This window comes from Coregonus clupeaformis, unplaced genomic scaffold (genome assembly GCF_020615455.1).
Source record: "Coregonus clupeaformis isolate EN_2021a unplaced genomic scaffold, ASM2061545v1 scaf2501, whole genome shotgun sequence".
Lineage (NCBI taxonomy): Eukaryota > Metazoa > Chordata > Actinopteri > Salmoniformes > Salmonidae > Coregonus > Coregonus clupeaformis.
Genome location: NW_025535955.1, coordinates 46,811 through 59,905, shown reverse-complemented (window position 1 = coordinate 59,905; position 13,095 = coordinate 46,811). Strand labels below are relative to the sequence as shown.

The 13,095-nt window shown below is 41.7% G+C and overlaps 1 protein-coding gene, 1 long non-coding RNA gene and 1 pseudogene across 7 annotated transcripts; 1 reads left to right on the top strand and 2 right to left on the bottom strand.

Moving 5' to 3' along the window:
* Positions 1-220: 220 nt before the first annotated feature.
* Positions 221-4,062, top strand: LOC121575692 (electron transfer flavoprotein regulatory factor 1-like). 6 transcript variants are annotated; one of them, XM_045219578.1, is made up of 4 exons: positions 697-708; positions 892-968; positions 3,276-3,349; positions 3,520-4,062. In XM_045219578.1, the coding sequence occupies exons 3-4, from the start codon at positions 3,305-3,307 to the stop codon at positions 3,724-3,726; spliced, it is 252 nt and encodes an 83-aa protein (XP_045075513.1). In that variant the 5' UTR covers positions 697-708; positions 892-968; positions 3,276-3,304; the 3' UTR covers positions 3,727-4,062. The 6 variants fall into 6 exon arrangements, with proteins under 6 accessions (XP_045075515.1, XP_045075511.1, XP_045075513.1 ...); XM_045219575.1 differs by having other exon boundaries at positions 3,273-3,349; XM_045219580.1 differs by lacking the exons at positions 697-708; positions 3,276-3,349 and adding an exon at positions 221-523.
* A 79-nt stretch (positions 4,063-4,141) lies between these two features.
* On the bottom strand, positions 4,142-4,645 carry LOC121575691. Its single transcript, XR_006660300.1, has 2 exons — positions 4,552-4,645; positions 4,142-4,458 (listed from the first exon to the last, which is right to left on the bottom strand). It is a non-coding gene; the product is annotated as an uncharacterized LOC121575691 (long non-coding RNA).
* A 569-nt stretch (positions 4,646-5,214) lies between these two features.
* LOC121575689 lies at positions 5,215-10,566 on the bottom strand (annotated as a pseudogene).
* Between the last annotated feature and the right edge of the window lie 2,529 nt (positions 10,567-13,095).

Genomic DNA, 13,095 nt, shown 5'->3' with positions numbered 1-13,095 from the left:
AGTCGGCAGTCGCCTGCACTGTCGGTTGCCTGCAACGTCGAACAAGCCCAATGTCTAATAGTCAGAACGTGTCACTCATATGCGACGCTCGTCCCTCCACCAGGTGTAAACGGGTCACTGCTAGAACATTTACATTTACATCATTTAGCAGATGCTCTTATCAAGAGCGACTTACAAATTGGTGCATTCAACATATGATAGCCAGTGGGACAACCACCTTCTTTTTTTTCTTTTTTATGGGGGGGTGAGGGAAGAAGGGATCCAACTTTTGTCCAATTAACGTAAAAATGTCATTTTTTAAACCTTAACCCAACTATCCTAACCTGCTGCTTAAATTATCCTAACCTGCTATGAAAAGGCAAAATTTGATGTTAATTTGACAAAAGCTGGATCCCTTCTAGCCGTGACCCTGGAATCGACGCGATGTTTGACGTAATGCTCCCATGTAGCCAGTTTTCAGCATGGTAGACAGCTTTCAACTCTGCACTGCGAGGATTTATCGATAAGGGAGCCTAGCTATAATGTAATGAAAGCTAAATTATATCGTGTGAATAAATCGATTAATCACAAAGCTAATTAATGTTTTTATAACCGAGGGTGTTTAGCCAATTACTATTATTAGCTAGCTAATCATTCGGTTTCCCAGAGTTTTGCTACCTAGCCGCAGACTTTGTACTGTTACCTAACCTACCAGCTAAGTGAACCAAGGTAAAATAAGCTAAAATGCACTATACATGACACATAGCTAGCTAAAGATTGTAAGGCTCACATGATATTTGATGTGACAACAATCAGACATAAGCATATTTCTTTCTGAGCTGTTGTTTTACATAATCGGCTGCTGAATAGTAATTAACCTGTTGTATCTTCTGACCTTTTCTTCCATCCCAGTAGTGAAAGCTGATACAGTCTCAGGCAGTGACATGGCCAACCCTCTGAGGAGAGAGGTTAGACAGCTGTACAAGAATGTAAGTTCAACACTGATTGACTGCTGTCAATGCACCCACGCTTTGTTGTTGTTACCCACACTTACTTTCAATATGATATTTGCTTCCACTCATGCAATCTTTTGCTGTCTGTCCAAAACAATCCCCAAAGCACTGGGATTATCACTGGTAACCTGCCTCCTTCCACTGACAGCTACTGTATCTAGGACGGGAATACCCCAAGGAGCAGACTACTTCAGGAAGCGTCTGAACAGTGCCTTTATGAAGAACAAAACAAATGTCTAGCCTATCTATGGGTAACAGGGTTGACATGATATGCTCGATGCACTCTCATTCTGATTGAATGAAATGAGAAGTCCTAGAGTACCCTCCTCCTTTTGTCTTCTCATCTTTCTGAAGTCGCTCCTTCTCAGCCTTAATGAGCTTGCCTCCTTTCTTTTTGGCAGACTTGAACCAAATCAACAATTCAACTTAATGAACATAAATGTGACCATAGACACATTTGCAAGCTACTGTATGCTTGCAATTTGTGGGCATTGCAAAAGTGAATGAAGGTAAAGAACATATCTAAAGACTCAGATGCTGGGGAGAAATTGAAACTTATATTATATTCAATTTAGCTAGCTAGGCCTATATCTACTAGGTCTAATATCTCTCATGAATCTAATATAGAGAGAGATGTTATGCTATTCATAACAAAAGTAACAAAGTTACCTTTGCATCCTTGGATGGCTTACAAGGAAATAACATAGAGAATAGAAACTTAGGAGATATAGTATTTAGTTGTAGTAAGATAAGGCTGAAAGAAGCAAAGGAGAAGCACAACTGAGACTTGCAGCATGCTTGCAGTAAAATGAAGCTGATTTGCAGTCACTTGTTCACCTTGAGTCCTATCTAGCTAGCTAAATGGTAATCTAACTTACTCTGGCTAGTAACAACTGGCTACTAATGCAACTAGCTACTTGGCTTGTAAACATGTTAAACTAACCACAATATTCATTTTCTAACTCTGGTTAGCTTGCTAAATAGGTAATGAAATAACATTTGTTGGAAAACTGGTAATCTTCTCTTGGTGGGCATATCTGTCAACTCTTTTCACGTCCAAGTAACGATGGAAATGCCACCGGAAGCACGCGCAGTAGGTCAATGTTTTGGTTTGCGACATGTAAAACGATTTACGGCGTTGTTTATGAACTCCTATTTGAACTTGTGTGGACGAAGGGCGAAGTAACCAGCTATCGACACTACTTAACTGCAAGAATTTATCGATAAGGGACCTTATAATGTAATGGAATCTTAATTATATCGTGTGAATTAATCACAATTAATGTTTTTATAACCGAGGGTGTTTAGCTAATTACAGTGGTGTAAAGTACTTAAGTAAAAATACTTTTAAGTACTACTTAAGTAGTGTTTTTGGGTATCTGTACATTACTTTACTATTTATATTTTTGACAACTTTTACTTTTACTCCACTACATTCCCAAAGAAAATAATGTACTTTTTACTCCATACATTTTCCCTGACACCAAAAAGTACTCGTTACATTTAGAATGCCCAAGCAGGACAGAATTATGGCACCTATCAATATAACGCTTTGTCATTCCTACTGCCTCAGATCTGGCGGACTCACAAAACACACTGTCACAAAACACAAATACTGTGTCTGTAAATGATGTCTGAGTGTTGGAATGTGCTCCCTGTCTGTTCGTAATTAAAAATAATACGAAAATTGTGTGCCATCTGGTTTGCTTAATATATGGAATTTGATGTATAGCTTTTACTTTGTACTTTAACTAAAGTATGACAATTGAGTACTTTTTCTACCACTTGTACCTAAGTACATTTAAAACCAGATACTTTTAGACTTTTACTCAAGTAGTATTTTACTGGGTAACTTTTACTTGAGTCATTTTCTGTTAAGGTATCTTTACTTTTTCTCAAGTATGACAATTGAGTACTTTTTCCACCACTGGCTAATTAGCTAGCTGCGATTCAACCAATAATTGTCTGTTGACGTTGTGCTGGGAGACAATGTCAAAAGACAATTATTGGATGAATTGCAGATGCCAATTAACTAGCCAGCTAGCTAATCAATCGCCAATCGCAAGCTTGCCCTTTTGTACTGTTACCTAACCTACATGCTAAGTGAACCAAGATAAAGCTAAAATGTATGCATGACACAGCTAAGATTGTGAGGCTCACAGGATATATGATGTGTGACAACAATCAGACATATGCACATTTCTGAGCTGTTTTACATAATCATCAGCTGCTGTATACTAAATCCCCTGTTGTATCTTCTGACCTTTTCTTCCATCCCAGTAGTGAAGGCTGATACGGTCTCAGGCAGTGACATGGCCAACCCTCTGAGGAGTGAGGTTAGACAGCTGTACAAGAATGTAAGTTCAACACTGACTACTGCCAGTGCACCCACCCACCCGTTGTTGTTACCCGCACTTACTTTCAGTATCTGAGATTTGCTTCCACTCATGCAATATTTAGCTGTCTTTCCAAAACAATCCCCAAAGCCTGGAATAATCATTGGTAACCTGTCTCCTTCCATTGACAGCTACTGTTTTTGGGACGGGAATACCCCGAAGGAGCAGACTACTTCAGGGAACGTCTGAAGAGTGCCTTTATGAAGAACAAAGATGTCACAGACCCTAAGGAGATCAAGACGCTAGTCGACCGTGGGGAGTTTGTGATAAAGGAACTGGAGGCCCTGTACTATCTAAGGAAGTACAGAGCCATGAAGAAGCGTTACTATGAAGAATAATTGTCCGCCATGCTGAATATAGGCAGACCAATAGACTGATAGCCTAGATATTTGGCAGCTGAATCTTCAGTATGCAAGTTTTAGTTTAGCCGTCCATGAAGAAGAGTGTTATTAGCAACACAAACGTCCTTAGACACAAATGTTAGCTATATATTACAGAAAAAAGTGTTATGAGCTACACTTGCCACTCTTACACACCTCGAGTTGTGGAATCAAGTCCGCCAAATGCCTACAGTTCTCTCATGTGTACATAATTGTAAATAATACATGATAGAATGTATTGATAACTTGTACAATGTAATTTAATTATATAAGTATAAATATGAGACACAGCTATTTCAAATGAATGTTTATTTTAAGTGTACAACACTGATAGCCCTATCTTAACATAAATGACAAACATTTCACATAAAAGTCAAGCAAAGATATTTTATTATTAACAATCCTAACTTTTCAAGTTGGTGATGTATGCTACATTCATAGAAATATGAGAATATAGATGAGCTATTGATACCATCTGTCAGGACATTCATGAGTCGTGAAAAACAGCAGCACTGGGGAGGGAGAAATATGAGAAGAAAGAGAAACTGTTAAGTCATGGTTTTATCAGCATGTTATGGAAGACTGCTCTTTGTGAAATCCAACTCGTGGACGTTGCCGAAGCCGGGGTTATTGTTTCCAAATTTCCTCTCTGTTCTTTGTGAGGTCCAGCTTTCCTGCTCGTCTCATGGCCTAGGTATGGATGAGAGCTAAATTAATACAGGAAAATGGTTGGAAGAGAGAACGTCTTGGAGGTTATTTATTGAAAACACACATATCACTTACCCTTTCTTTAAAGTGCTTGTAAAAGCAAAATAACATTGTATCTTCTTTCATCAAAGTCACCCTTGGTTCCAACTTCAGCTTCATACCCCTGGAAAGAGACACATTTTAGTGTAAAATAAATATGTTAATTAGACATGAAATATGGCAAGAAGAAACACTACCATTTGGGAAAGAGTACCTGAAAGTAGACTGACCACAAGTCCAACAGCCAGTGTTGTAAGTGTCCCAATAGGACTGAAGTAGAGATAGGACAGGGAGTACCAGGTATCAGCCAGGAAGGGTCTGTAGATGAGACACATAGTGGCATCCAACAGCTATAACGTTGCATATATTGTTTACAGCTGAAGCAGTTCGCTATTTTAACATGACAAGGCTCCTAACATACTTGTTCCCTACAGCAAAAGTGTGACCTGTCCTTAACCAAAGATACTGAAGCCCACAACTTACCTCTCTGCTATATTTTGCTGTAGTACCGTAGTGTATAGGCTTGGTTCTGTTAGGGATGCGGTCCAGTTGAACGCGTCAGCTGCGGTTGTGAAGTTACAACCATGTGTGGTCAGACCTAGAGGCCTGCTCTGCTCTAGTAGAGGAGGGTAAAACTGGGCCCCTATCCCCACCCACAGAGACATACCCAGCCCAGAGAGCAGACCAGCCAAGCCCCCTGCAGCACAGAACACACAGATAGAACACATCAACACTTCAACATCAACTTTCAGAGAGATTAGCTAATAGTTAGCTTGGTTGTATGCTTATAATCCTGCTTTTGTTAAAGAGACTGTACTGACTCTGGCATTAGCGTATGGATAGAGGATCCCCAGTGAGAAGAGACCCAGTAAAGGCCCTCCGATGATCCCAAAGATACTGATAGCTGCCTACAGGGGGAGACAGAGACATATTTTAGAGTTGCGTACCTCAAGACTGAACACATTTTATGTAGAAGTACATACTCCTTTTGTTGTATCGTATACCTGCAGCAGACCTCCCATTAGTGAGGCTATGCCAGCCATTCCAATACAGAGAGCCCCATACAGAAAGCCTAGAATGAATCATAGGGGTAGCAGATAAAATCATGATAAATCATGGTTTATTCATTTCTAATATCAGCAAGAATATATCAATAGGAAGATGAATATATCATTAAACTCTCTGAGCTCTGTGGTAAATGCAAAGACACCTATTGATATTAGACACTCACTGAGGCCTTTAGAGCTCCAGGACAGGTGTTTCTGACATGTGTGTGTACGGTTTGATCAGATCTTCAATAGTCACGGCAGCCAGAGCATTGACACTGGACGATACCGTACTGTGGACAAGAGAGAGCAAATATAGTGCCATTATTTACCTAGAAATATAACATGATGTAAAATAACATTACAAACATGAACAAAATCTGTATACAGTGTGTGTGAGTGCTATGGAAATAGTAATCTTTGTGTCCCACCTTAGGCTGAGAGAGTAAATATTAAGTCATAGTAGTGATATTATGAACTTTGAGATATTGCATACAGTACAAATAGTAACAAAAAGGGTACTTAATCTAGTAGACATATAACAATGTAACATACAAACATTATAAACAGTAGCAATGATCAAATTTAAGATAAAGTATTAGATGGGAATAGTAACCTTAGCGTCCCACTGAAGGCTGCAGCCACAAACAATCCTGGTACTCCAGGGTAGTCTCTCAGGATGTCCAGCACCATATATGGCATCAGCTGTATAGAGAAAGAGGGCTGGTCAGTGTCTGTCTGAGTGGTACCACTGGGTTTGGGTTATTTGGGATATTTTTCCTGGGAACAATCTGGACGTGTGGCCGACATGGGGAAAAAAACAGGTTAAGGTGGTTACACTTCTGTGAATGTTATCAGTTTAAACAAATATTTTAGAAAATATATCTGTAAAGTGGCAGTCTGGCAGAATAGTAATATTAACAGTGCCTGGTATTTATGCAGGTTAGCGTTTTTCGTCATGAATCTTGTTCTGGAGGCAGCTCTACAGAGTGGCCACTAGCTGGCACAGCCAAAAAATCTGTCATAAAATCTTAACCCTAACATTAACCACACTGCTAACCCTAATACCTAACCCTAACCTGGCCCATCTAGCAGAAATCGCTCAGTTCTGCCTCCAGGACAAGACTCATCCCAATAAACGTCAACCTGCGGTTTTTATTAAAGTGTTATTTCCTGGTTTGTGTCCTCAACCTGATCTGGAGCAGACACCATGCCTGCTGTCCAGGGGTCACAGTGCTTGTAGACGGAGTACAGACAAGCCCCGCAAACACAGAACACAGCATGATGACCCACAGTCCTAATAGGTTTATGTAAAAAGACCTGGAAAAAAATACAGAGAGAGACCAGAAAGAGAGAGAGAGAGAGAGAGAAGAGTGACAGAAAGAGGGGATAGAGAGAAAGAGAGAGAGAGAATGTGTTTTATCAGAAGGACGAGTAGGCTACACTTCCCCATCGTTTATCAATGCAAGTTCGACGGCCAACTAGCTGAAAAAGTTTGAGAGGGTTTATCTAATGTTCCTTTGTTAGATTTTAGCTCATCTTGTTCTGGCTAGCATCTTGTTGTTGTTGATGTGCATAACTGAGGGAGAGAGAGCCTACCTTCTCATGGTTGTTTGATCAATAGGACTATAAAGTTCCCAAATGTAAGAGGACTCCCGTGGTGTTTACATATTTGCAGAAATCCATTCAGGTGTATTTTGTGGCTTTTGGCGAATGCGTTCTAGTTAACAATCTAAAGTTGCGCTGTTACAACTGCCTGCAAACACCAATGATGTAAAGTACTTCGGCAAAAATACTTTAAAGTACTACTTAAGTAGTTTTTTGGGGGGTATCTGTACTTGAATATTTATATTTTTTGACTACTTTACTTTTACTTCAATACATTTTCCCTGACACGCAAAAGTACTCATTACATTTTGAATGCTTAGCAGGACAGGAAATGGTCCAATTCACATCCCAGGTCGTCCCTATTGGCTCTGATCTGGAGGACTCACTAAACACAAAGTATTTGTTTGTAAATTATGTGTGTTGGAGTGTGCCCCTGGCTATCGCTAAATTAAAAAATCAAGAAAATCGTACCGTCTGGTTAACTTTTGATACTTAAGTATATTTAAAACCAAATACTTTTTTACTTTTACTCAAGTAGGTTTTTACTCGGTTACTTTCACTTTTACTTGAGCCATTTTCTATTAAGGTATTTTTACTTTTACTCAAGTATGACAATTGGGTACTTTTTCCACCACTGGTACACACACAGTCTAGTTCAAAGTGAATGATGGCGGGCCCTTGTGGCAAATGGCTTGTTTGTATAAAGGCCTACTGTAGCTCTGATTGGATATTGCGCACCGGTCTGTGTAGACTCCGGTCTTGGACGAGACAGATGTTTTTATTAGATTTTATTTACTGCAGTGTCTATTAATTTTCACAAATGCCTTAGTATACGTAATTCCCAAACATTCTAAGAATTTATGAAAACGTTAAAATTGCTCGCTTGTCAGATTATTTTCCCGAAAGTGTCATGTTCTTCCTGGGGGTGTATTTGAACAGATTTTAATAAGATTTCATGTTACTAAAATGCTGTCAGTTCCACTTTAAACACTGGGGCTGAACAAGAAACAGATCTTCATGCTCTACTCTATCCTTCCATGAAGATGATGCCTCACATTTTGGCGTGAGTCATGGATTTGCAGGAGATGTATCTCTGCACCTGGGCTTGGTTGATCCCGTAGATACTGGTCCAGACAAACGTGCCTCCAAACGTGATTGTCCAGAAGGTGTGCCTCCTCAGTGGACTAGCATCAAAGCTACAAAGGAGAGCTAGAGAGAGAGAGAGAGACATTCAGTACGCCCTTTTGCAATGTCTTATGCTGTATTTTGCACCAAAATACTGCACAAAGTCCAGGTGCAGACTCTTCTCCTGCTCTTTTACATCTATAATCTACATGACAATCTATTCACTCCCAGAAGTTGAGTCGTCCTCCGAACTCTGCGTGGTTGAGGATGTTGGAGACTCCTCCCTGCAGGACCACGGCTCTGATGATGACAGATAGGAAGCCTGCCACCATGATGCCCACCTGGAACACGTCCGTCCACACCACCGCCTTCAGACCGCCCTGTCAGAATACACACCCAGCCGTGTTAAATATATGGGTCAAAGGTCACCACACAGTGCTACACAAATCATGTCTCAATCTAACCTCCATCTGTATTTCCCTTACATCAGGGGATAAATGTTAATAAAATAAATGTTTATAGCATTATTTATTGACATCACTGTCTGTCCAGTACCATAGTGCAGTAAAAGGTGCAGACCACTCCTGTTGAAATGACAGCACCCCAGAGATCCATCCCAGTCACTGGAGAGAGACGGAAAAAGAGAGATGCAGAAAGGAAAAGCTAGAGAGATTGACATTAGCAGAGGAGTGGTTTCAAGTGCACTCAATGCCGATGGGGCATGAAATTAAAATATTTTATGAATTATAGAGACTACTGCACCTTGGTTTAATGCCAGAGCTGGAGCATAAATGACTATACCCGTGTAGAGTATCTGTGAGACAGAGAGACATAAGATGTGGCTCTTATAATCACCTGTAGTACAAGGGTTGTTCTCATGTTCATGTAATTCATAATATGGAGGGGAGAGTGTTGTGATAAGGTACTCACAGTCTGAACAATGAACATCACTGTCCCTAACAGACGTGTGGCTCTGTTGAACCGTATCTCCAGATACTGCAGAATGATGACAATGAAGAGAAAGAAATAAGAAATAATGAAATATGACACATTTCCCATGGAAAGGACAATTACATTAGTTCATGTGTGAAGCCCAAAAGACAAAGCAAGAGTATATTCAGCCAGAGGATAAGATGACACGACTGTGCCAGGATTGTTTCAGTCAGCTGATGAAGATAAAATACTGACTCATATTTGAGCTGTATGAATCATAATCATAATCTAATCATCAGCATCTCAACAAGACTAAGGAATGGACATGTGCAGAGATATTAAGTAATGGAACCGTGACTACTATGACTTTTACCTGAAACAGCAATCTGTTTGTTTTATAGAAAGATTACAAAATTTGGTCAGTATTTTATTTCCTGAATAGATTGCGTTGGTCAATTGGTCACTTTGAACAAAACTTTATGACCCCCAAGATATTTATTTCAGGGATTTAGAATTGCTTAGAATTTGCATTGCAATTACTCTGGCTAATCTCTACCAAACATGTTATACTATTTCTGTTGAATAGAACATAACTCAACTCAACAGAGTGGATTGATTCTCACCTCATATGTACTTGTGATGCCCAGCCTGTAGAAGACAGGGAGGAAGACCTCTGAGCTGACCACCACCACCAGCACATAGGAGAGGCTGAAGAGGCCGTAGCTTGCCCCGTATTGGTACACTTCGGCTGGGGTGGCCAGCACTGTGATAGCCGACATGAAGCTGGCAGTCAGGGACAAAGCCACAGGTACGGCTGTCATACTCTGGCCCCCCCCATCAGAAACTCTCTGGAGCTGCTCTGGCCCCTTCCGACGATGGCATAGTACACCCCGATGGCTGCAGACACCAGCAGCATCAGAGCAAAGACAGCATAGTCCCCAGCCACAAAGGATCCAACCACTGGAGAGGCTGCCATTGTAGCCTTCTGATTGTGAGGTATAGGCTACTCTACTCACTGGAAGAATGTCCTATTCCTGAACTTGTAGTCCCTTGTGGTTTCTGTTATTGGAATGCAATGAACTGCAGAGAATTAGTATTTCTCTATGACATCTATGGTAGCTTACAGTAGGCTGCTGTGCTTTCAGATAGAATGATGTCCTTGTCCATATGTCCTTGTCACAGACAGGATATGAGCTGAAACAGGATAGCAGTGAGCTCTGAAGTCTTCACTGTGCCTGTGTGTTTCTCAAAGACATTACTGGCAGGTAGCAGTGAGTGACTGTGTTGTTCTTGGGTACTGACTCACAAAAGTAAGAATAAACAGATTGGATATCATCATCAGTGGAGGAAAAATAAGAATGCCCCCACATTGCCCTCCTCAGAACGGAGGCTTTCTAGTTTTCCTGAGACCTGCCAGTCTGTCCACATCCAGGGTTCTGTCGCTGCCCAGCCTCACTACAGTCAAAGCTCTTGTGGCCCGGAGAAAAGCACTTGACGACAGCTGGTGCATCTGACAGTGAGCTTTGGTCCAGTGATTAGTGCTTCCACAGACAGCGCACTCATGCTGACGTTTGTGGAACTGTTTACGGGGCCCTCTACATTTAACATGTTTAAGTCATTTAGCAGACGCTCTTATCCAGAGCGACTTACAGTTAGTGCATACGTTACTTTTTTTTTTTCACACCCCCGATGGGAATCGAACCCACAACCCTGGCGTTGCAAACACCATGCTCTACGAACTGAGCCGGCCATTCCCTCCACTACCCTAGGCGACGCTGGTCCAATTGTGCGCCGCCCCATGGGTCTCCCGGTCGCGGCTGGCTACGACAGAGCCTGGATTCGAACCAGGATCTCTAGTGGCACAGCTAGCACTGCGATGCAGTGCCTTAGACCACTGCGCCACTCACAGACTGAGTATTGCTGAGTATTGCTGACCAGAGCCTTCTCTAACAAAGTCAAAACTTTCTTTAATGTCCCACCCTCAGATACAGATGGTGCCTGGTCTGGTTCACGGCCACATTGAGAAAAAGATGACACATTAGGTCTTTTCACAGGACCCACTCCCTCCTGAGGGCAGTCAAAAACAGCAGCAACCTGCTGTGAAAGTTGTGTTCTACATGCTTTACGTTCCCTTAACAGTTCATCCAACCGATCCTGTACCTCACTGGCTGTCCAGTCACGAATGGGTTTGCTCTTGAACACTTGGGCCAACTCTTTATCAGGACAGTTGCGTACAAACATGACTGCCAACTCTGAGCACTGATTGGGTAAGGTCCTGCCCTCACTCACAAGGTACTGTTCGGCTGCCTCTGCAGCTTTGTTAAGCCTAATCCAGAAATCTATTGGACCCTCATTAGCATATGGTTTGATTGAATAGAAATCAGCTAATGCCATACCTGAGCAGACAGTATCCCCAAAGTGTTGCTTGAAAACACTGAACACCGCCTTAACATCTGTGACAACAAGGTTGTTACGCTTCCAGACTTTGGTCACATCCCGTGCCCTCCCCATGAGCCTAGACATCACCTCCCCAACATTCCCAGACCCAATGGAACCCATCTTCTCTAGGTAGACTTCCATTAACTCCTCCCACTCCAGGACAGAGTACTTATCTGAGCCATCACCCCTAAAAAGAGGTGGAGCACTAACATCTGACTTCACAACCAGATTCACCTTGGACGCATCAATAAAGGTTGACCCACACTGCTCAGGCAGGGGAAACTGCTGGGGTTGGTGAGGGGGACGGGCAGGAGAAAGACTTGAAACCCCAGGCTGCAGTAAACTCGCTCTGATAGATTCTCCTATCTCTGAACCAATCTGCTTAATAAGGTCACTAAGCTGACTCGGAGGCGTCCCATTATCACCGAGTACTGTGGATGATGGTACATCAAAAGACAGAGGTGGGATACCCTGGTCAGGTGGAACAAACAGCCTACCCCTCCCAGTGCTTGCAAACTCAGGACTAGCAAACGCTCTACTCCCAGGAGCTGACTGTACAATTGGTGTAAATGGAAGGACACCCCTCCCTCTACCCACACTAAAATCCCCAGCATAACATGTCTTATGGATTTGAGAATCTTCCATGGCTCAACAGAGCACTAAAATACAATGTAATTTAGTGCATTCAAATACCAAAAAAAATAAATGCAAAAAACAAATTCATCCAAAACATACAAATAAGCACGAATACCTGTATCTAATGAATATGCTACATTCACTTTCACTGTTTACAGTATATATTCACTTACAGTAAACCATCAACAAATTCACATGCGCAGGTCGTGCACCTCATCCACATAAACAGCTCCAGCGGTCAGTCGGCAGGTCACGTAATTAGGACACTGCCACAACTGGAATTCTGATGGTTGGATCATTTTTATTCGACCTGCACACGAAGAGACAACACACAATATGTTAGCTCTTGGTGCAGCCACAGCTCTCGGGCACCTTGCTAGTTGAAGGTCAGGCAAAGAGAACAGGTGCTGCATGCACACATTCAGTGCCTAACAACACACTATCCAATACAAGTAAAATGATATACAACATAATTCTGACAAAATAAAAGACATACCTGCACACCACGAGACAACACACAATAGGTTAGCCCTTGGTGCAGCCACAGCTCTCGGGCACCTGCGTGAGCACATAGAAACTCACTCAAACACTGCCCCAAATACTCCCGAGTTACAATAGGTACACTAATTAGCGAGCTCGGTGAAAGTTGTTAACATACATCTTTATATTGTCCACATTGTAACAAAACCTGTAGTTGCGTAACAGCACTTTGTGTAACTTTACCACAGTTTTATATTGACAAATTACGGCGCCAAGGACAACATACCTTGCTAGTTGAAGGTCAGGCAAAAGA